This window comes from Balaenoptera acutorostrata, chromosome 6 (genome assembly GCF_949987535.1).
Source record: "Balaenoptera acutorostrata chromosome 6, mBalAcu1.1, whole genome shotgun sequence".
In the NCBI taxonomy this organism is placed as follows: Eukaryota; Metazoa; Chordata; class Mammalia; order Artiodactyla; family Balaenopteridae; genus Balaenoptera; species Balaenoptera acutorostrata.
The window spans coordinates 42,567,662-42,591,063 of record NC_080069.1 but is presented as its reverse complement, the minus strand read 5'-3'; the positions used below and the strand labels follow the sequence as shown (position 1 = coordinate 42,591,063).

General features: G+C 41.5%; 1 protein-coding gene across 8 annotated transcripts in view; it reads right to left on the bottom strand.

Moving 5' to 3' along the window:
• Positions 1-23,402, bottom strand: part of FRMD3 (FERM domain containing 3) — a 381,549-nt gene that overhangs the window by 23,420 nt on the left and 334,727 nt on the right. The window contains exon 1 of one of the 8 annotated variants that reach the window (XM_007176912.2): positions 6,172-6,436. The exons of the other annotated variants lie outside the window; for them this stretch is intronic. Coding sequence (XP_007176974.1) covers positions 6,172-6,298 — 127 coding nt within the window. The 5' untranslated portion in view covers positions 6,299-6,436. Of the gene's footprint in view, positions 1-6,171; positions 6,437-23,402 lie in introns of those variants that run through there. 8 annotated transcript variants of the gene reach the window in all.

Below are 23,402 nucleotides of genomic sequence, written 5' to 3'. Positions count from 1 at the left end.
TCTCTTCCATTATAGGTTATTACAAGATACTGAGTATAGTTTCCTGTACTATACAGTAGGTGTTTGTTGGTTATCTATTTTATATATAGTGGTGTGTATATTTTAATCCTAAACTCCTAATTTATCACCCCCTTTCCCCTCTGGTAACCATAAATTCGTTTTCTATATCTGTGAGTCTATTTCTGTTTTGTAAATAAGCTCATTTGTATCATTTTTTAGATTCCACATATAAGCGATATCATATGATATTTGTCTTTCTCTGTCTGGCTTACTTTACTCAGTATGATAATCTCTAGGTCCAGCCATGTTGCTGCAAATGGCATTATTTCATTCTTTTTTATGGCCGAGTAATGTTCCATTGTGTATATATACCACATCTTCTTTATCCATTCATCTGTCAATGGACACTTAGGTTGCTTCCATATCTTGGCTACTGTAAATAGTGCTGCAATGAACACTGGGGTGCACATATCTTTTCAAAAAATGGTTTTCTTCAGATATATTTTATAATAACTATAAATGGAGTATAACCTTTAAAAATTGTGAATCACTATATTGTATAGCTCTAACTTATATAATATTGTACAAAAACTATACTTCAAAAAAAGTCATGGCTATCATCAAAAAGACAAGTGATTACATGTGCTGGTGAGGATGTAGGGAAAAGGGAACTTCTGTGCACTGTTGGTGCAGCCACTATGGAAAACAGTATGGAGGGTCCCCCCAAAATTAAAAATAGAACTACCATATGATCTAACAATCCCCACTTCTGAGTATATATCCAAAGGAAATGAAAATAGGATCTTGAAGAGATATCTGCACTCCCATGTTCATTGCAGCATTATTCACAATAGCCAAGATATGGAAACAACCTAAATGGCCATCAATGGATGAATGGATAAAGAAGATAGAAGATGTGGTATATGTATACAATGGAATATTATTCAACCATAAGAAAGAAGAAAATCCTGCCATTTGTGACAACATGGATGGGCCTTGAGGGCATTATGTAGGTGAAATAAGTCAGAGAAAGACAAATTCTCCAAGGTATCACTTATATGTGGAATCTAAAATAAACAACAACAACAAAACACAACAACAAAGAAAAGTCAAACTCATAGAAACAGAAAGTAGAAAAGTGGTCGCCATGGGCTAGGGGGTGGGAGAAACAGGGAAAGGGTGCAAACTTTCAGCTGTAAGATGAATAAGGTTTGATGTTCTAATGTAAAACATGGTCATTATAGTTGATAACACTGTTTTATACAATTGAAATTTGCAAGAGAGTAGAACTTAAATGTTCTCACCAAAACAAAACAAAACAAAACTGATAAATATGTGAGGTAATGAATGTGCTAATCAGTTAAGTACGAGGAATCTTTTCACAATGTACATCAAATTGCCACAATATATACTTTAAATATCTATCAATTTTATTTGTCCATTATACCTCAATAAAGCTGAAATTAAAAAGAATATAAGCTCTTAAATTATCTTTCTGTGTCTGAATCCTGGCCTTGTATTGTCATGTGACCTTGAGCAAGTTACTTAATCTCTCCGTTCAGTGAAATCTATAAAATGGAAAAATTCAGGCCATACCGCATGGGGATACTGTGCACAGAGGAGTCATGAATTAACCTGGGGGAAGTGGTTGGCTCACAGTAAACACTCAGTAACATTACTATTTACATATTAAAATGTCTGAGAGGTCCCAAAGAGAAGAAACCAGTTTTGCTTTATTTAACTCAATATTTCCCAAATTTATTTGACCAGAGAAGTTTGAACATGACTTAGTTTAGTTTGAGAAACACATGTTAATGAATCTCTGACCCATCTCAACTCAAAACCGTCCAATGAGCTGCAGACTCACCACACACCTGGATGTAGGCTCGTATCCTACATCCAGTCTGTATCTCCCACCCCAGACTTTCCCTCCTCTACCAGTTACTATATAGTAAATGGCATCACCTTCTACCCATGCCAGAAATCTAAGGGTTGGCCGTGACTTCTCACTCACTGCTCACCCCATATCTGTCACCAGCTTCTACAAACTCTGCCACCATGTTCACTTTCAAAGCAGTCCCTGCCTCTCCATCCCCCCCATGCTTACCACTTCTCAACTGCAGGACAGCAATGGCCTCCTCACTGGTTTCCCTGATCTCAGTCTGGCTCCTTCTGAATTGTTGCCAGAACAATCATTTTAAAATGCCTAATTAGTCATATGAATCTGAGTCAGGCTGGGACCTGGGACCCTTTGCTGCAGTGCTTGCACCTGGACACACCTCTCCTCCAGCAACAAAATACAAAGAAACTGTATGGGACTAAAAATAACTGTGTGCATGTGCAGTTGGGGCAAATACTGGAGCCAAAAGATACAGAGATCAAAAAACCCAACTGCCACTTTTGAAGAGCCTGGAGCAAAAACAGGGTGTCAGGAGCAAAAGCAGGGTACTGAGAATACCTCCTGCACACAACACCACCAGAGGGGTAAGCAAAACACCTAAGCCACCCCTCTGGCCTGATCCCTGGACACACCCCTATCCTCACCCCATAGAAGGAACACGCTTGCCCCCCTCAGGGAGCCAGCAAGCAAGGGAACCTGTTGTTTGTTCTCGCTCCCCACTGCTACAGCAGGGGCCCCAATAAAGCCTTGCCTGAATTTCTTGTCTTGCCTCTAGTCAATTTCTATTGACTAGGGAAGGCCATGAACCCTGGTCGGTAACAAATCCTCTTCTTAAAAGGTTTTTCATGGCTTTCAGGATAAAATTTAAACTCCAGCATAAAAAGCACACCTCTACCCCACACATTTCCACTGTTCCTATCTATTTAGAGGTGCCCCAATGTGTTACGCTATATCATGCCTCTGTGCCTTTGCACAGACTGTTGCCTTTCCCTGGAATGTCCTTCTGCACTCAGATGGCTCCTACTCGTTCTCTAAGACCTCATCTGTCACCTCCTCTCAGAAGGCTCTCCTACATAGATGCTTATCTCACAGTTTCCATGGTTGACTCATTCATTTCTCTCCCAGATGATTAGTCTCAGCCAATGATGGTAATTCCATTCTCTTGGCGGTCTCTGGTTTGGAAGTGGGTATGTGAGCCAACCCTGAAAATGAAAAATGAAGGGAAGAGTCGCCAGGGGGAGAGAGGTAGAGGGGGAAATTCTGACAAAGGTTTCTTGCTTCTAAGAACATACTGGACAGATACAGACTTTCTCTTGACATTGTATGTGAAAGAGACACCAGGAATTCTGGCAGCCATCCTATGATGCTGATGGCAAATGGTCTGAGGGGGAGTTCTGGCCAACTGAGAAGAGCAGTGCAGAGAGATAAAATGAACCTGGCTTCTCAATCCTGGAATCATCCCTGACTCTGGACTTGGTGTTGTCTTGGATAATAAATCACTTTATTATTTAAACCAGTGTTTGTTAGAGTTCCTTGCTGCTAATGTCATGCTAACTGATGCAGCTGTCACCATCTCATGGGTCTCTCTGTCATCACAATCAATCATCACACCAAAGTCAGGAACATGACAAAAAATCCTCACTGAACTTCAGCGTCATCCTGGTGGACCTCAATAATGCAATATGATAAAGACAACAAATAAGAAGTGTAAATATTGGAAAGGAAGGCACAAAACTGTCACTATTTCCAGGTGATAGTATCATCTACAAGAAAAGGCAAAGACTCTAATAAGCTAGGGGGATTAATTAGAAGTCAGTAAGGTGTTCAGATTCAAAGCAGGTGATTTACTACACACAAGCAAAGACCATAAAAAATATGATAATGGAAAATCCCATTCAAAATAGCTAAACGCACAAATTAGAATAGCCACGTAATATCCAGGATATCCATAAGAAATATGCAAAACTTGCGTGAGGATGACATTAAGACATAGCTGAATAACGTAAAAGAAAATCTGAAAAAAATGAAGGAATATAGCAGTGTTCCTGAATAGAAGTCAGTTATTTTGAAGATCTAGATCTCCTCTAATTAAACTAAAATTCACTGCAATTTCAATACAAATCTCAACACATTTTCAGAAATGACAAATGGAGAAAGTGCACATGATTAATCAAGAAACTCTGGATAAAAAAAGGTCCATGAGGGGGAACTTGACCTGTCTGATGTCAAAACTATACTATAGTTAATAATGGAGCAGGAATACTAAAATATGCAATTCAGAAATATACCTTTGAAAATAATGCAAGGTTATGATAAATAACTTTGAGAAAAATCACTAACCAATTGGGAGAGGGAAAAAGTATACCCCTTCTTCTTGTCAAACACACATAAAAATTCCAAAGAAGTTAACAGGTCAAATAAAAACAAATATTAGATCAAACCACATGAAATCACCATTTTTTGTAGGTCAAAAGAAGTTGAGTATCAGCAATTTCACATAGTTCAAGCTAATGCATTAATTATGAGGATGAAAACACAGAAAACATGTTTATAATCTTGGAATGAGGGAAACTGACATAAAATAATAAAACTTAGAACATAAAAAAATTAAGTAGTCTGCACATGCAGAAGCTGTGCATATGAAAAGTGCCTGTGCTACAAAGTTAACATTAAAATAAGTTAAAAGCCAAGAACAAATTACGAGGAAAGAAGTTAATACTTGTAAAAGGCAAAGGATTAATATGCAGATTATAAAAAAATTCCCACAATCTATAAGGGAAGGACAAAAACAAAACAGGAATTCACAAAGTAAACAAGTAATTCCCAGGAGAAATGCACATGGACAATTATCCTTTGAAAGGATGCTCACCCTCACTAGTAAAAAGGAACAGGCAAATTAAAACAATAAAATCTCATTTTTTTTTTTTCAATCTTAGAAATTGGTCACATCAGGGTTAGTGCTTATGTGGGGAAGCAGCCATTCTCGTACTCACCTTGTTAGTGAGTGTTAGTCTTTCAGAGGATAATTTATTTGCCCATTTCCATCAAAATTTAAAATGTGCATATCCTTCAACTTTTAAGAATCTGTCATAGAGAAATACTTGTATATGCACATTCATTGCAGCACTGTTACAGCTAATAAGTAGGAAATATCAGTTTTCCAGCAATAATTTGGTGATTAAATAAATTATGACATCTCTACACTACATGATATTATTCAGCCAATTTTTAAAAGGATACAGATTAATATGTATTGATATGGAAAGTCCTTCAAGCCATATGATAAAGTGAAAAAAATGAATTGTAAAATAATACATATAGAACAATCCCATTTATGTAAAAAAAAAATCCTATATCCATTCTACACGTCAATGTGCATACACTGGCTATCAGGAGTATTAGCGTCAAGGAAAACATTCTATAAAATTGTACTTTAAAAATCTTTTATAATAAGAACACATCATCTATTTATCTATGTCATTATACAAATACAATTAATTTCATTTCAATTCACTCAGAAGTCAGTTCCACACATGTGCATGTGGTATGGCCAATTCCAGACATTTCCCAGGATTTTAAAAATTTTAATCATTTGGTGAAAACCACATATACATATATAACAGCAGCTCCTTTCCTGCTGTAGGCTCTGATTTTTTAAAATTCCTATTTCAATTCCTGTTTTCCCCCAAGGACCACAAAATAACACACAAAATACATTTTCAATGAAAAGGAAATTAGCAGAACCTCAGTTTGATCCCAGTTCTTTAACTGCTATTGTATTTCAGGACAGCTCTACTTTGAAGATAAAGGGGAGTTTTGCCTCATCCAGGCAAGCACACTTGAAGATCTTAAACTTTGAACAATGAAAGGAGGGAGGAGCATCTTTTGATCATCCAGTCTGTCCTCTCTATGATCTTCAGTCATTCCTGGGCCATCTGGATTGGACACCCCACTGCTGCCTCCTTCCTAACCGGGCTACTACTGGCATGTAATTTGTTAGCCTTTAGGACGACTTCATACCATTTCACTTAATAGGAGGGCCAGGACCCCCCTTTCAAGCCCTCCCATTTTCCCTCAGCGCTCGCTTGCTCACTCTCTCCTTCCCGCCTGCCTCTCTGCTTTTCTCCCTCCCTCTTTCTCATCCTTATCACAAACCTCTGACACTGGGTTCGCCTAGGCTTCTCTCCCAGCCGCCGGCCCGCGGTGAGCCGGCAGCTGGAAAGCCCGCACTCTTCTCAGGCGCGGAGGAGAGCCCAGCGCAGAGCACGTACCCGTGTTTCTGGCTGTGATCTTGGGACTGTGTCTCAGCAGACGGACAAACACGTTGCTGCTGCAGTGGTTCACCAACTGCAGGCGGAGACCCCTCCGAGTCTGGATCTTGACCAAGCATTTTGCCATTACTGGTTCTTCAATTCCCTCAGTCTCCTCCGCCTGTCATGGCCCAGGGCAGCTACCGCCAGCCATAGTGGCTTTGACCTTTCACTAACTGTCCATTCTGTTTTAAAGGACCGAGGCAGGGCGCACTGAATGAATCAAGTGTCAGGCTCCTAATGCAGCCAACAGAAATAACTCGGGAGGGATCAGCATGGGGCCGGAGGAGGGAGGGGGATGCTATTTTTAAACTCTCCACTCACTCCCCTAACAGACAATGAAATAATATGCATCATCCCTACCCCAGCCTGTCCTAAACCATCCAGGCCAGAGGACCCCAGCCAAATGTCCTACAGTGTCCTAAGAATTGAATGTCCCCCCAAAGATAAAAACGACAACTGGACAACTCTGCAATGGAGAACCCCCCTTTGATTTCTTTTTTAAAAAATTTGAATCTTTATTACGTTCTAGAGCTGTCCAACAAAAATACAACGCAAGCCACACTAAAGAAGAAAGCATATGAAAAGTAAAAGAAATTAAAATTAATTTTAATAATGCTCTTTTTAAAAAAATTTTTTAAAATTAATTTTTAATTTATTTATTATTTTTGGCTGTATTGGGTCTTTGTTGCTGTGCGCGGGCTTTCTCTAGTTGCGGCGACTGGGGGCTACTCTTCGTTGCAGTGTGCGGGCTTCTCATTGCAGTGGCTTCTCTTGTTGTGGAGCACGGGCTCTAGGCGCACGGGCTTCAGTAGCTGTGGCACGCAGGCTTCAGTAGTTGTGGCTTGCGGGCTCTAGAGCGCAGGCTCAGTAGTTGCGGCGCACGGGTTTAGCTGCTCCGTGGCATGTGGGATCTTCCCTGACCAGGGCTAGAACCCATGTCCCCTGCATTGGCAGGCGGATTCTTAACCACGGCGCCACCAGGGAAGCCCCAATAATGCTCTTTATTTGAAGCCAAGATATCCAAAATAGTATATAACAATATCAAAATAATAAAATAGTTTAGACACTTTTTTGGTACTAAGTCTTTGAAATTGGTGTGCATTTGCACACTTACAGCATGTCTCCATTCAGACCAGCCGCATTGCCAGTGCTCAGCAGCCACAGGGGGCTGCCGTGTTAGACAGCACAGCTCTGGACAAATTGCTGAGCTCCTCACAGCATTATCTCTGTTCTCACAGTGATGCTAAAATTTTCTTCATTTTATAGAGCAGGAAACAACATCCTGGAGAAAGTAACTGCCCTGACCAAATTTATAGAGTTAGTAAGTGGCAAAGCCATGATTTGAACCTAAGCATCCAATTAACATCAGTTGACTAAGAGGACATTCCCCCAGGAAGAGAGCTGTTACTGCCCCCACTGTGTTTTCAATGCAGGATCTAAATGTTACATTCTCTGTCTCAGGACTTTTGAAAGTCCTGCATTTGTACCTCTGAGGCATGAAATGTGCTTGCATCCCAGAGTAAGTGCTCAGGGAGCAAAATGTTTTCAATGTTTTCAGAATATTGAAAAATTCCTATATTTGAAAAAATTTCAACTGATTAACAACTGTGCCCCACACACTATCCTTCAGTTCTATTTCTTGGCTGGTATAATTTTCCCACTCTCATTTTTAGAAGAAAAAAAATTTTCCTCCCACTATTTAATTATGCATGCATGCATTTTTCTACTTTAAATAGCTACTGAGGGCAAAAGATAATTTTCTAATAAAAATATTCTTTTTATTCCCTCTCCTGACAAAACAAACCATTATATGCAGGGCAGTCAGCTGAAATTCTGCATTGTTATACTTCACTGTGGGAATATAAATTGATTTAGCATTTCTGGAAAGAAGTTTAGAAAAATATATTGAGTTTTATAGGAGTGATATTCGTTGACTCAGAAATTCTACTTTTAGGAATTTAGCCTGAGGAAATAATGAGAAACGTTGACAAAAATTTCTGGACAAAGATTTTCATCAGAGTATCATTTATTATAGCAAAAAGAAAAAAATCTAAATTTCCAGTGGGAAAATGACTAAATACACGTGATGGAATATTGTACATCCATTAAAATGTATGTTTAGGAGTTTAATGATGTGAGGGAAAGCTTGCAGTGTATTGATTAGTGGAAAAAGCAGTTTATATAATAAGCAGTATGACCTCAACTATGTAAAAAATGTACATTATGGACCAGATTATAAATCTTGAAAGGGGAGAAGGGTGGTAGCCCGTTGTGCACTGTGGGCTGAGGTCGCCGCTAGAGACCTCCCGTGGGGCTCCCTCACCCTGCCCATGGGTTGTCAGTTCCAGGTATAGTAGGGCAGTTCCTACTCTCAGGGCCATTAGTCAATTTCCAAACCCGACACTTGAAAGTTAAATACCCCTAAAAATTCACAAAATCTTCATGCCTTTGCAACTCCCCTTGTGATATAATTCTGAGCAGAATCCCCATATATAAAACAGACTGCACAGAGTGGGGCCCTGGGGTAGTACCTGCTAGGTCCTGCCTCACTAGCCACCAACAGTGGTTCTTGAAGAACTACTGAAAATCTTTAGGATACTGGAAAACAGATCAGAAAATCCCCATCCCAGATGAATCAATGCTGTGCAGTAACACAGATAAAAGATTTCAAAGATTAATGTGGGCTCATTTGCATAGCAGTAGACCAGGGCTCAGATATTGAGAAAATCTCCCTTTGCCTGTTTGGAGGGAATACAGATGAATCTGTGTGCTTATCATTATAAATTATAAAGACAACATGATGTGAACCTGACAGCCCACTCTAAACAAACAGCCCTTCCAAAAAAACGAAACAAAACAAAAACAGACAACAAAAAAAAACCAAGAAAGCAAATTAAAAACCTGAAACAAAACCACCACCATACTTTATTTCTGTTCTTCTCCACCAGGAGAGTTATTCTCCATTAATTCTCAAGCTTCAAATCTCACTATAGTTTTGAAGTGTCTCCTTCTTTCCTTTTATTAACTACAACCAGTCATAATATTTTGCACATCGTGCATGTAAAATTTTTCCCTTTTTTTAGCTTGTTCCCACTCTTTGTGCTACTTTTTGAGATCTTAAGTAGATTCTTTCACCCTCTTTCTTCTGGGGACCTTCAGCTTTTATTTAGAGAGAGGGAACCTAGAAGGACCAGCATCCCATATTGTCCCAGCTATTTCTCTCTACCTTGCCCTACTTTACCCAAAGGTGTGACTACATTTCAAGAGGAAGAAGCAAAGGAAGGCAGGGATGCGGAGCCAACCCAAGGATTCTGGGAGGAACTGCACAGGAGGCTTGTTTTCGTTTGAGGCACTGTGCTCACAGACTGATATCAACAGCACAACATTTGGGTGCCCTTGAATATCCTTCCTGTTTAGATTTGTCTGTTTGTTTGAAGAATCAGGAATGCATGTCTGGGCGTGACAAGAGGCTAAAGAAAGCAGCGGATATGTGTGAAGAGGGGAATCGATTTTCCACAGTGAGATGCCAGAAGCACTGATAAATCAGGCAGAAGCCACAGCGGAGGAAGAGAGTTCAAAGGTAAGAGCAGTTCACGAGCCTGGATTTCATGTCTACTTTTGTGACAAACTTCCTGACACAGATTTGAGGCAAGGGAGCAAGCTTGTCTCTGCTTTGTGGGTGACTGGGAGCTACTGGACGACTTGGAACCCTGGTGCATTTGAAAATGGAGACAATACTTCTCCTGTGGATGTTAGGACAAGGAAATGAGATCATGTATATCAACTGCCTTGTGTAGTGCTGGTTCCTGGTTGGTGAATCAGAACTTACTAAGGAGTTACAGAAAGCAAGGTTTAAAGCACAAGCTCTGGGTTCTAATACCGGCTGTACCATTCATCTCTGACCTCAGTTTCCATGCCTATAAAATGAGCACAGGACCTACCTCCCAGGGCTGTTGTGAGGATTAATAGGTAATCCACGTGGCATGCTCAGATCAGTGCCCGGCACAGGTTACTCAAGAAAAATTAGTGATTTTTTTTTTTTTAACACATGCTCATTCCTTTCTCTCCTTTACTCAAGGGGAAGACAGGATTTTAAATCATCTGGATTTTCTTCCTTCTATCAACCATCTGTCTCTAACATTTCTAGTTACTTCTCCCCAAATAGTAGGGAAGCAGCATTGCAGGTTGTTAAGTTTACCTGACCAGCACTGTAACCTTGGGAAAGCTACATAAGCTTGTTGAACTGTAGTTTTCTGCCTGTAGAATAGTACTGATGTTGGCACTTATGTAACTGAGTGCCTGATATGTAGCAGGCACAATAAATATCATGTACCTTAGTAGCTGTTTGGAAAACTCACAGATTTCACAGGTGTAGAGGATTTGGCCATCAGTTAAAAGAGTTATGGAGATTCACTGAAATTTTAGCTAACTGCTAACTCCAATTAGAAAGATAATAAAAAGTTATTACATACGTTAAATGTTCTTTGTAATAAATTTAGACATTAAGTACCAATTATTAAGAGTCCTGGGCACTATCACATATTATATTTATCATATAATAAAATATGATAATGATATAAAACATTTTAATACTACATTTGTGATACAATGGGTATATTCTTGGGTGTATAATAAGGAGAAATGGAAGCAGTTCCCAGCACCACTAAGTGACAGGGCTGTTCGGTCAGGTAGTCAATCATCTGCATAATTCAATTTCCTCCTTCGTAAAGTGAGGCAACATTATCTGTTCTATCCATGTCAAGGAAATGGTCATGAGGTTCAAATTAGGGTAACTCACGTGAAGAAAACTCTGAAAATGTATAAGGTGTTTTGGCATATCAAATGCTCTTCCTTTTATTATCCCCCTTATTAGATGAAGCATTCACTGAGTGCTTCCTGCCTGTAAAATGAGAGCACTGCTCGGCGGGGCCAGGCATCACCATGCAGTGGTGGGAAAGAGGCCAATAAACCCCTCTGGAGAATTACAGTTGCAGACAGAATAGAACAGAAATTCAACAGCACAGCTGGGCTCTCCTCAACATCATTGTGGGGAAGGAGAATGCTCTTCACAGGAACTTCATGGCTGTAGAGGATTCTAGCATAAGGGCTCATCCATCTGTTGCCCTGACCATCCCATACACTGCCACAACTGTGGTATCTCTAGACAGGCAGCTTATGCACACTGAGACAGACAATGAGAGAGAGTCAGAGACAGAGAGAGAGACAGAGAGGTGGGAAGGCGGGCAGAGTGTCACAGGGCCCTCTTTCCGTCTGCTTGGGCCACTGGTGATGATTTCTAGAGGGGCAGAAAATACAGACAGAATGCTCCATCAGACACTGCCCTGCTCTCCCTTCCTGCCTCCCTGTGTCCTGTCCCTCACTTTCCCCCCCAACCTTTCAGTGTCAATATCTTTGAAATAGAATCTTAGGTGGTTGTCATTATTATTATTATTATTATTATTATTTTAAAAAAGCACTACCTGCACAGTGTAGGAAAGTGGAGAACTACCAGAAGTTAGGAAATGGGTGGAGATCCCAACAGTCCCTCAAAAGCGACAGCCCAGAGAAAACTGCTGCTGAAATTTGCTCTATTTCCTATCAGATCTGCAGGAGCTTTAAGTTCAAAAGGGTTGCAAATATAGTTAAACTATTTGCAAGTTGGTGAGGTCTAGAGAAGCCATAATTGAGTATGAAATTTTAACCTCAAAGCCTAAAATACCGATGTGTTGTGCTATATATCATTCTGTGTGATGTTTTGAGCTAAAAATTTTAAAACTGAATTCTTTCTTCAGGGTCTGACTTTCCGAGTGCTATTTACCAAGATCTGAGCAAGCCTCAGTTTGCCTGCTCTCCACCTCCTTCCTTCTCTGACAGAGCGTCCATGAAAGGCTGCTTTAGAAGATGCTCCAAAAGGACAGACAAGCCTGCATCCAGGTGAGCCAATTCACAAACTGGATGGCTAGTCATTCATTCATCCAACAGATACTCCCTGAGCACCTTCAGTGTACTAAGCACACTGAGTGCGAGCCTGATCACGGTCTCGGCCCCATCCTGGAGGGCGATATAGTTGTGCAACAGGTAAACCAACAAATAGACAAGACAGCATGAGTGCTATGAAGGGAAGAAAAGGATGTTATCATCATCAATAACTTGGCAGGAGTGGTTTTGGGGGTGAAGCTTCAGACGGAGCCGTTGGGGAAAGACCATCTTAGGGTGACAGTTTACCCTACATCTTAAGAGGAGACAAAAGGATCCCAGTTATGCAAGGATACCTTATCATATACTGAATGCTTATCTGGCATATGGAAGTCTGTTTGGGGGCTTTCTTTCTGGCACCTGAATCAGAGTCTTCATTACTTTTGCTTTAGAGTAATGATAGGTCACCCTTACTTGATATGCACCAGGCTTTGCTCTAAGCCCTTCATATACATTCTCTCATGGATGCTGATCGTATTTTTGAGAGTACCTTTGTCTTTTTCATAGTTAAAAAAAAAAAAAAAAATATATATATATATATATCCTGTTGCTATGGGTCAATTAATACTTATGACTACCATATTAACTAGGGTTATTATCTCTAAATTTTACAGATAAGGAAACAGAGGCTTGAAGATTAGGAGCCACGTCCTGTGAAAATAAAGGAGTGCCTTCCAGGAACATCATACCTTCCCCCAAACACACAGCATCACTGAACCTTCCTTCTCCCTCACCCTTTATCTAGACAATCACCCACCTGCCAATTCCACCTCCTAATTCTTCTTCCTCACCCACTTCCCAGTCTCAGCCACCTCACTGGCGTCTGATGCATCTGCCCTCTCACCCTCTGACACATTCATCTCAGAGCATCTAGATACAAAGCAAGTTTTAAAAAACACACATCTGTTCACTTCACTCACTTCAAACTGTCAGAGAGCTTCTTTCAAACATATCCAGTAGGGATTTTCTTAGAACTTTTAGCTCATAAATTTAGAACAAAAGCTTCGTGATAATTTCTCATGGCCACAGAATCTTAACAAATAGAGACAGATTCCATACACTTAGTGGAAAATCTAAAGATGAAGAATGACATTTGCTTAAATAACCTTCCCAATTAGGTCCCAGAGTATAATGCTGGAAACTTCTCTAGAGCTTTAGGAGAAAAGGTATTAAGTAACTTCTCAAGTGAATTTGCTTAATGCTTTGTCTTTTAGGATTTTTTTTTTCTTTTCATTTTCTGGTAATCCAGATTCTATCAATCAAATCAAAGAGAAAGGAAACCCACAGTGGGGTGAGGGGCAGGACAAGTCTAACTCTACGAAAGCCTTAGAAGTAGTATGAGATGCTCTAGCTGCAATGAAATGGGCATCTCAGTCTCTATTTCCAAATCTCTTCTGCCAAGCAGAAAAAGCCATGAAAGGACCCGCTGGAGACTGAGAATCAAGAGGCCTGCTGACAGCCTAAGAACCTCCCACACTTCCTCGTATTTTCCTGACACTCCATCTTATTTCCAAACAAGAAAGAGCATATCATTCCAAGCAGTCAGCTTTGGGTAAGAAACAAAAGTTAAAAAACATGTTTGTGACTTAAGATAAAGGTATTGCTGGGCCACTGCCTCTATCTTCCAAAGAATGAATTTAGCCCCTGCCCCCAAAAATTGACTACAAGATTTCTTCCAAGATATTTAAAATGAGCATACTCTGTTCCAATAGGGAAATGTTTAAATCCTTAAAAAATAAAGTTAGAGCAAAGAATATAAAAAAAACCTCACTAGTTATTTTTAAATAATATAAAAAGCCTAATGTATTACAAATACGCATTGTACTTATGAGTTCTCAGTGGAAGCAGGTGAGAACTCTGAATTTTTTTCTGTTTTATTCCATAGTATGGCTTATATTTAATCTTAGGGCTTAGGGTCAGGAATAGAAAAGTTGGCTAGAATGGCTCACCTTCCATTCAACCATCCACCGGTTAATGAACAGATACCAGGCGCTGTGCAGGGAGGGGCACCCAGTTAGACCAGACATGTAAACTAACGGTTAGAAAGAGGAGTTTTAAGAATCAAATGTACGTGGTGTCTCCAGGGAAATGGACAGCAGAGTGGTGGTTACCAGGGGCTGGCGGGGCGGGGTGGTGGTGGAGATATTTGTCGAAGGGTACAAACTTCCAGTTATCAGATTAACAACATCTGGGGGTCTAATGTACAGCATTGTGGGTGTAGCTAATAACGCAGTATTATATACTTATATGTTGCTAAGAGAGTAGATCCTATGTTCTCACCATAAGAAAGAAATGATAATTATGTGATGGGATGGAAGTGTTAGCTAACTCTATGGTGGTGATCATTTTGCACCATATAAATGTATCAAATCAACACATTGTACACCTTAAACTTATACAATGTTATATGTAATTATATCTCAATAAAGCTAAAAAGAAGAATCAATGCAAGAATGTAAGCGAAGAAAGCTATTAGTTCTGTCTTTAAGCCAGGGACATTTCATAGAGGAGGAGCCACTTGACAAAACAGTATGGATCTAGCAGATGGAGCAGAGGGAAGTTGGAAGAGCAGCCCCAGTAAAGGAACCAGCAGAGAGGAGCCCATGTGGGCCTGTGGTACTGGGGCAGCGCGGGGGGAGGTGCATTCACAGAATGATGAGAGGGTTGGGCAGGACCAAAGGAGGGAAATAAGGCTGGAGAGGTGAGCGTGGACCAGATTGTGAGGAGCCGTGAATACCTTTCGGGGCTGGACTTTGCTCCACAGTCAATGAGGAGGTTCTAGAAACTACTTCAAATAAGGATGATTGCTCTAGCAGGAGTTTACAGGATGGGTTACAGGGAGATCAATAAGGAAGATACTGCAGTGTCCCCAGAAAGAGAAGAGGGGACCTGAAATGAAGCTGTAGCAGCAGGCTGAAGAGCCGGGGCAGATGTCAGAGTTACTTCTGGGATGGACGTGACGGTGGTGGCCGAGTGGATGTGGAGCATGGGAGGGGTATCAAGGCAAGGATGGCCTCCAGGTCTCTCCGGTTGGGGTAACTTCACGGATGGTATTGTCATTAACCAAGTCAGAGCAGGAGCAGTTTGGAGACTGGGATTTGGGGAAGGATGAGGACACGAGTGTAGTCGTAAACCCATTAAGTCTGATGTGTGAGCTGTGAGCTGCTGTGTGCCGTCCAAGTGGAGGCGGCCAATAAGCAGCTGAGAGTATAGGGTGGCAGCATGAGGCTGAGCTCTAATACAAGGACGCTAATCCAAGAGAAACAGAGAGGAGGTCAAGGTCACCCTCGTCAGTGAAAACACCACACCTAGAATCCTGTCTCCTTATTCCAAGTTCAGTGGTCTCTCCATTTCCAAACACCAATGAAGAGCAAGCTTTGCTGTCTTCCAACCGTGGTAAGGCAATGTTTTAAAATGTTAATTGACTAATTCACCCATGCTCACAAAAGTCCTGGAAGCCTTTTCTTGATCCTCAGCCCAGAGAGCAAACCTAACCTACCCAACAATAAAACAACGACCACAAATACTTAGCCATTAATCTCACAAACCATTCTCCAAGACAGAAAAACCTCCTCAACCTGCAGACTGCACAACAGAATTCTGAATAAAAGGAAAATTGAAGGGGTTACAAGTAGAGGAGAGTGTAAAATAAGAGACCACAGTCTCCAAGGATCAGGTACCATCCATTGACAGCACCAAGGAGCCTTATGGGAGTCATCACCCAACAAGCCACCCATAGATTGTGCAGATGCAGAACTGTCCATTCCCTCTCTGATTTATCTACTATAGGAGACACTCTTATTCACTGGCGCATGGTGCTCTTAAAACCCTGTGAATAAAGATAAGGCCTGAATACCTATAGATACCCCTCTATAAGGGTGATGGTAACATGAAGGGAAACCTTCCACAGCTGTCCATACATGAAACCAGGTGAAAATCTCCCACAGATGTTGGACAGGGACCAGGAATTTCACAGCTATATTGCATTCTTCAAAAACATGCATGAGGAATTTCCTTGGAGAAGAATTTAAGCCATCTCTCTCTGACTAAGATGACCTATAACTCAGATTATTCCTTCCATGTAAACAAAGAGTTTTTCCTCTATCCTGGTCAAACCTAGGACTTGAAATTTGCCTGATGTTCCATAACTTAGATATATCAAGGTAATCTATTCACAGTGCAGTGTTGTCAGATGTCAGTGCCCAGAGGTTTTCCTGGAAGAATAATGGGTGACAACGCTGTCCTTACTGGTTCCAGTTAGAACAGCCTCTTTTCGTCTGTTTAGAACTCTCAGCCAAGAATCCATTTCCTTTGTCTCTGTACAGGATGAATTTGTTTTCTCATCACTTCTGCTGTATTATTTCACTCCCTCCAGGCACAAGTCGCCATTACAGATGAACCATTTTTCTCTGAGTAAAGGAAATTGAATTGGGCTGCATCAATAAATGGAGCTCCAATTTTTTTCCATATTTCCCAACAGCTCTGCAGATGGTATTAAGAAACAGGCATCTGTGTCTCCCTGTTGAAAAAAACAGGCTCTTCTGGAACTATGGGCTCCTGTGTTGCTGCTAGGTAACCAAGAAACTAGAGGCAGCAGGACCCAATCCTTCACCCAGCACACCAGCCAAGGGCCCCTCTCTCTCACATTCTAGTTGTATGCTCAAAAGAGAAACACAAATGGCAAGAAATGCAAGAAAAATGTCCAACCACTCTAAGTTTTGCCTTTCAAATTATCAAAGATTTTAAAAAACGGTTATACTCAGTTTTGTAGCTACATAAGAGACATTCATATATATATATACATATAATTTAGGTAGGAGATGGAGGGGGTGAAAGATATTTTTGTCTATTTATGTGATGGAATAATGTATGTCCGTTAAAATTAAAATAGTGGAGGAATATTTAATGCATAGACAAATGTTCATGTTATATTAATAAGTGAAAAAGCGGAGTACAAAATAGTATCTCTAGTGTAGTCCAATATTTGTTAAAAATATATAGAATGGATTATACACATTCATACCACAGTTTGAACACAGGGGATCGCAGGTGCTTTTAAAATTCTGGATTTGTGGATTCTGTATTTTCCAAATTTTCTACAATGACTATGTCTATTATAGCTTTTGATTTCAGATTAAAAACAAAAACAAAATAAAACAGAACAAGTTTGGCTTCTGGCAAACCCTAATCCCAGGAGAATATTCTCCTTATATGCTTTCTTTTACATAAACAAAGGCTGTCCTGGTTGCATTTAGAACTCATTCATTCATTTGTTCACTAACTTGACAAGCATTAATTTACCTCCTACTGTGCATCAGAACATCTCTAAGTGGTAGGGACAATGTCGGGGTGGGGAAGGCAAAGTTTTTGCTGTCATGGAGCTGACATTTTTAGTTGAGGGAGGCAGTCAACAAACAAGAGGACAACTAAGTAAATTAGAAAGTGCTGGATAGTGCTAAACACTCTGACAAAAATCAAACAGGGTGGTGGCACAAGAGAGAACAAATGGCTAGGTTTGGAGAATTACTCAGAATTGGGTACTCAGGGTTTCCAGGGAGCTGAAGTTTGAGTTAAGACTTAAAGAAACAGCCAAAAGCAATTATACTCCAATAAAGATGTTAAAAAAAAAAAAAAGAAAGAAAAGAAACAGCCAGTCATGCACAGATCAGAGGAAAGGCCCTTCTAGGTAGATAAATCAGCTGTGCAAAGGCCCTGTGGTGGCAACAAGGTCAGAAGACCAATGTGGTAGGAACACAGAGATTCAAGAGGAAAGCAGTAGGAAATGGTCTAAGGGTGGGTGGGGGTCAAGCTCGCAGGGCCTCATAGGCCAGAGTGAGGAGCTTAGATTTGAACCTAACTAGATCCAAGTTCCACTTATAAAAGATCACCCTGGCTGCTGTGTGGAAAACAGGGGTCGGGGGAGGTGGGCAGTGTAGAAGCAGAGATACTGCTGTCTCTTGAGGGAGACAAGAGTGGCTGCAGCTGGAGTGGTGCAGTGGCAATGATTCTGGGGTATATTTGAAAGGTTAAAGTGAATAGGATTTTGCTGATGGATTTGACAATTTTGTATTTCATGACACCACTGGGCAGTGAGAGAAGTTTAACCGGAGAAGATGGGCATTTAAAATCAGACCCCTCTACTCAAGATGGGGCCAGTGCTGGGAAAGAGTCTGCTCTGAGAAGGAACAGGACATGGCCCTGAGAAACACAAGACAGGAAGGGAGTACCATGCAGGCTGTCAACCAGCAGAGTATGACCTAGCCCCAGGGAGAGGGGCCTTCAAGGTCCTGGAGGAGTAGAGTACCAGGGGCACCACCAGGGCAGAGACTCAGGAAGGGAGCAAGGCTGGCATGTGGACCAGGAGAAGACCAGGCAGAGCAACAGAGAGAGCAGTACTCACAGCCTGAGCCAAGAGGCTGGGCTTCGGCTTATTCATTCCCTCCCAGAGCAAGGTAGGATTGGCCCTGGAGTCGGGGGTGGGGCTAAGCCTCTACTTAGGGGCCAAATGGTGCAGCTGAGGCAGAGAGGCTCAGGCAGAGACTGACAAGCCATAGATCACAAGGGCTGCTCTCTTTTTTCCAGTATGGATACTCCTTCCTTTAATGGCAAAATCCAGTCTGTGTTCAGATGATCACGTGGGTCATCCTGAAAACCCTATTTATTTCTCTTTCAGCCAGACCATCTGACCATTTTCCCATTTTTTTTTTATGCTGAAATGGAGATTGGGGGGGACTAAAAAGCTCCCAAATTGGACTTCTCTTCTAAGAGGAGACATTAAAGGAGGTGAGGGCTCTTTTAAGTGAGGAAGTGTTCATTTTATATTCCCTTTTAAGCTAGCTGTTATTAATTTTCAATTTTATGCTGGAAGTTTGCAACTTACAAAAAATAAAGGAAAAAATGTAACCCTGCTTTTATAGATCATTGTGTCACATGCTTACTGTTTCATTAACCACATTTAAAAAGAAGATGTTTATACCTTTTGTTTTTGGAGGTAATGATGAGTGATCCAAAAGCACGTAATTAAGAACAGCAGGAATATGGGGAAGAATTACTAAAGGACAATCAGAGTGTGGAGGAAACTTAGAAGCCATCTCACCTTGTTTTTTATTTATTTATTTATTTATTTATTTATTTATTTATTTATTTATTTATTTATTTATTTATGGCTGTGTTGGGTCTTCGTTTCTGTGCGAGGGCTTTCTCCAGTTGTGGCAAGTGGGGGCCACTCTTCATCACGGTGCGCTGCCTCTCACTGTCGCGGCCTCTCTTGTTGCGGAGAACAGGCTCCAGACGCGCAGGCTCAGTAATTGTGGCTCACGGACCCAGCTGCTCCGCGGCATGTGGGATCTTCCGGGACCAGGGCTCGAACCTGTGTCCCCTGCATTGGCAGGTGGATTCTTAACCACTGCGCCACCAGGGAAGCCCCATCACCTTGTTTTATAAAAGAGGAAATAAGATCCAGGTACTGCCAGTGTCCAGCATGTACCAGAGAAGAAGTAACTGTTTATCAAGTGAATGAATGAACCCCAGCCCTCTCAGTCTCTATCCAATGCTCTTCCCACCACCAGAGGATCCCCACTAAGGTTGTGTCCTGTGTACACTCAGAAAGTAGAGTCCATCTCACTCTCTCAAAACTATACTCTGGGCTTCCCTGGTGGCGCAGTGGTTGAGAATCTGCCTGCCAATGCAGGGGACGTGGGTTCGAGCCCTGGTCTGGGAAGATCCCACATGCCATGGAGCAACTGGGCCCGTGAGCCACAATTGCTGAGCCTGCGCGTCTGGAGCCCGTGCTCCGCAACAAGAGAGGCCGCGATGGTGAGAGGCCCGCGCACCGTGATGAAGGGTGGCCCCCGCTTGCCGCGACTAGAGAAAAGCCCTCGCACAGAAACGAAGACCCAACACAGCCAAAAATAAAAATTAATTAATTAAAAAAAAAAAACAAACTATGCCCATCTCTCAAAACTATTGAAAAATTTGAAAAGATGCACGCACCCCTGTGTTCATAGCAGCACTATTCACAATTGCCAAGACATGGAAACAACCTAAACGTCCACTGACAGATGAATGGGTAAAGAAGATGTGGTACATATATACGATGGAATACTACTCAGCCATAAAAAAAGAATGAAATAAGGCCATTTGCAGCAACATGGATGGACCTAGAGATATATATACTAAGTGAAGTAAGTCAAAGAAAAACAAATACCATATGATATCACATATATTTGGAATCTAAACTATGACACAAACGAACTTATCTACAAAATAGAAACAGACTCACAGACATAGAAAACAGACTTGTGGTTGCCAAGGGGGAGTGGGGTGGAGGAGAGATGGCCTGGGAGTTTGGGATTAGCAGATGCAAACTATTATATATAGGATGGATAAACAGCAAGGTCCTATTGTATAGCACTGGGAACTATACTCAATATCCTGTGATAAACCATAATGGAAAGGAATATGAAAAAGAATGTATGTATGTGTATAACTGAATCAACTTGCTGTACAGCAGAAATTAACAACATTGTCAATCAACTATACTTCAATAAAATAAATTTAAAAAAAGAATTTGAAGGATTTTTGAAACAATAACGACAACAACAGCAAAAAGAGAGTCCAGCATTCATGTAAATCGGGGACTCAGGGCCACCACAGAACACTTCAGTGAGAGTGACACAGCACCTACCAGATAGCTTGGCAAAGGTCTAGACTGTGCTTGGATGACTCATCCTGGTTCACCAGCATGAAGACCAAAAGCATGTAGAATGGCATGTCACCACCGTAACTGGAGCAGATAGATCTCGCATCTATTTTAGGAATCTGGAGTTTTGGCATGAACAGGGATTTGAGAGTTTCAGAAACATGCCCTGCCTTTTCTTCTTGGTAGATTCATCGCTAAGATCTAGAGCAGCTATATCCAAACTTTTTTTGGGGGGAAATACGTTTGTTCATACTTATGAAAAAAATGAGTATTTATTTATAAATTGGATACATGTACAGTTCTCTTGATATATTATATCCATTATAAAACCTATGCAATAGAAATTTTTTGAGGAGGTGATAAAAGTAAAATCCCAATAGAAGTCTAAATACTTATTTCCTCCACCCCAGTGGGCCATTGTATAAATCCAGGGTCTGGAAGCCATGGCTCTAGGGCCTCCAATTCTCCATCAGCCAAACCAAGAGAAAAGCTGCACCACTCTGCAGATGGCATTGGACGTGCACAACAGTGGACACGCCCAACATCCAGCCTTGTGCCAACTGACCAGAGCCTCTTTTCTGAACCCTGCCCGTACTGCCCGAGACACCTCCCTAAAAGAGTGGAACTAGCCTACACTGCCCAACACTTTCTTTCACATAATTGGCACAGGGTCTTAACCAAAGAGGTGGGAGGATGGGAGATTCTGTGAGCTCCTGCCTCAATGTAAGCCTGGGTATCACAAAGAACATTTACTTAACACTCACTACCAACCCACTAACAGAAACAGTAGAAAATAGAACCCCATGCTGACTGTGGAATCAAGAAAATGATAGCCTCTGCTTTCTAATGACAATGGTTTAGCAATATCTTCGCTTTTCCTCTCCTGCGGTTTCTTAGGGCTGTGGTGGGAATGTGTTCTTGTCCAAGGGCCAAAGCAGAATGTCTTCCCTGTCACAGACCACACTCCGGCTGTCACAGCTGCTCATGCTGACACTCTCGCCTGGCTCACATCCTAACCTTCAAGGACCGTGACCAGATTACTTCATGGGACACTTGACTGACATTTTTTTTTTTTTTTTTTTACCCCAGCTGAATCCTTTAAAGCAATTGATTATTAATACTCAGGTGTGGCAGCCAAGTGCCAACCTGAGCAGGAGCAGTGATCTGGGAAGCTCAGAACTGAACTGTTCTCACTAATAAGACAAAGATTCTCAACACAGACTATGAGTAATTAGAACTAGGCCCGGAGTGAGCCACTCCTTATTTAACAAATTCAGCTTTAAAATCAGAACATGATTCCCAGAGGGGAGAGAGCCTTCCTGCATGAAGGCTGTTTGCCCTGCAACCCGGGTCTACGAGGAATTCTGTTTGGTGTGGCACACGCGTCCACAGTCTCCCCACCGCTGGTGCCCAGGGAAGGTGATGGTCCTGGGGGGCTGGACGTCTCTGAGGAGTCACAGGGCCGTGGCAGGCTGTGACTGAAGGCCAAACGCTCAAACCCTGCCCCGAACATGCAGCAGCTCTTCTCACTGAATCACAGAGGTTCCCCACGTTTATACAGGATAAGATGTCTCTTTTGATAATTCATTTGTTATCACTGAAAACTAAATGTAGTTCCGTAGTTAATGGTTCTGTTTTCGCGAGAAGAAGTTGAACTGTTTTAGATGTATTTGATGTCGTCTAAGATATCTGGGCCAGGAATTTGACAAACAGGACCAGATCCCAACCCCAGTACTCACCCAGCTCCGTGACTCTGGGCAAACGGTCTCCCCTCTCTGAGCTTTCTTGTTTGTAGAATCCCGAGGGGGTGTGCTACATCACAGATCAGCAAACGTTCTCTCTAAAGGCCCAGATAGTACATTTGAGGCTTTGTGGGCCAAGAGGTAAAACCAAGGATACTATGTAGGTACTTATATAATCATTTAAAATGTAACCATTAGCTCTTGGGCCAGAAAAAAAAGAGGCAGCGGGTCACCGGCCAGTTTGCCAACCCTTGTGCTAGAACATCCTTAACATTCCCTCTAACCCCCAAAAGCTATGAAAAATATTCCTGTCCCCAGGTTCGCATACTTATTGTGAAAGACCTCAAACCATAGTCCTGGAATTTGACCTTGACATTAAGCAAAAGAACTGAAGAATTTAGAGCTAGAAAGCGTTTGAGTGGTGCTCAAGTCCTATCTTCTTGTCTCAGAGACGAGGAATACGAGGCTCCCAAAGGTGGATGAGCTGAGACCAGAGTTTGTGCTTCCCCACTGGTGCAAGGCATTAATGCAGAAACAGAGCAGCTACCCAAAGCACTGCTGTGTTTATGCTGAGGAATACGATATTTCTTAAAATGAACAATTTATGGCATTTAGCCAACTACAGAACTGAAATGATGCACATGTTGGCATCGTATGATGTAAAATACAAAATCCTTGTAAGATAAAAACACTTAAATTGCATCAGGAACAAGGCATTTAGCTTCCTTCCAGCAGTGTAAATGCTTCAACTTACAAAGCTCTCTTTCAAG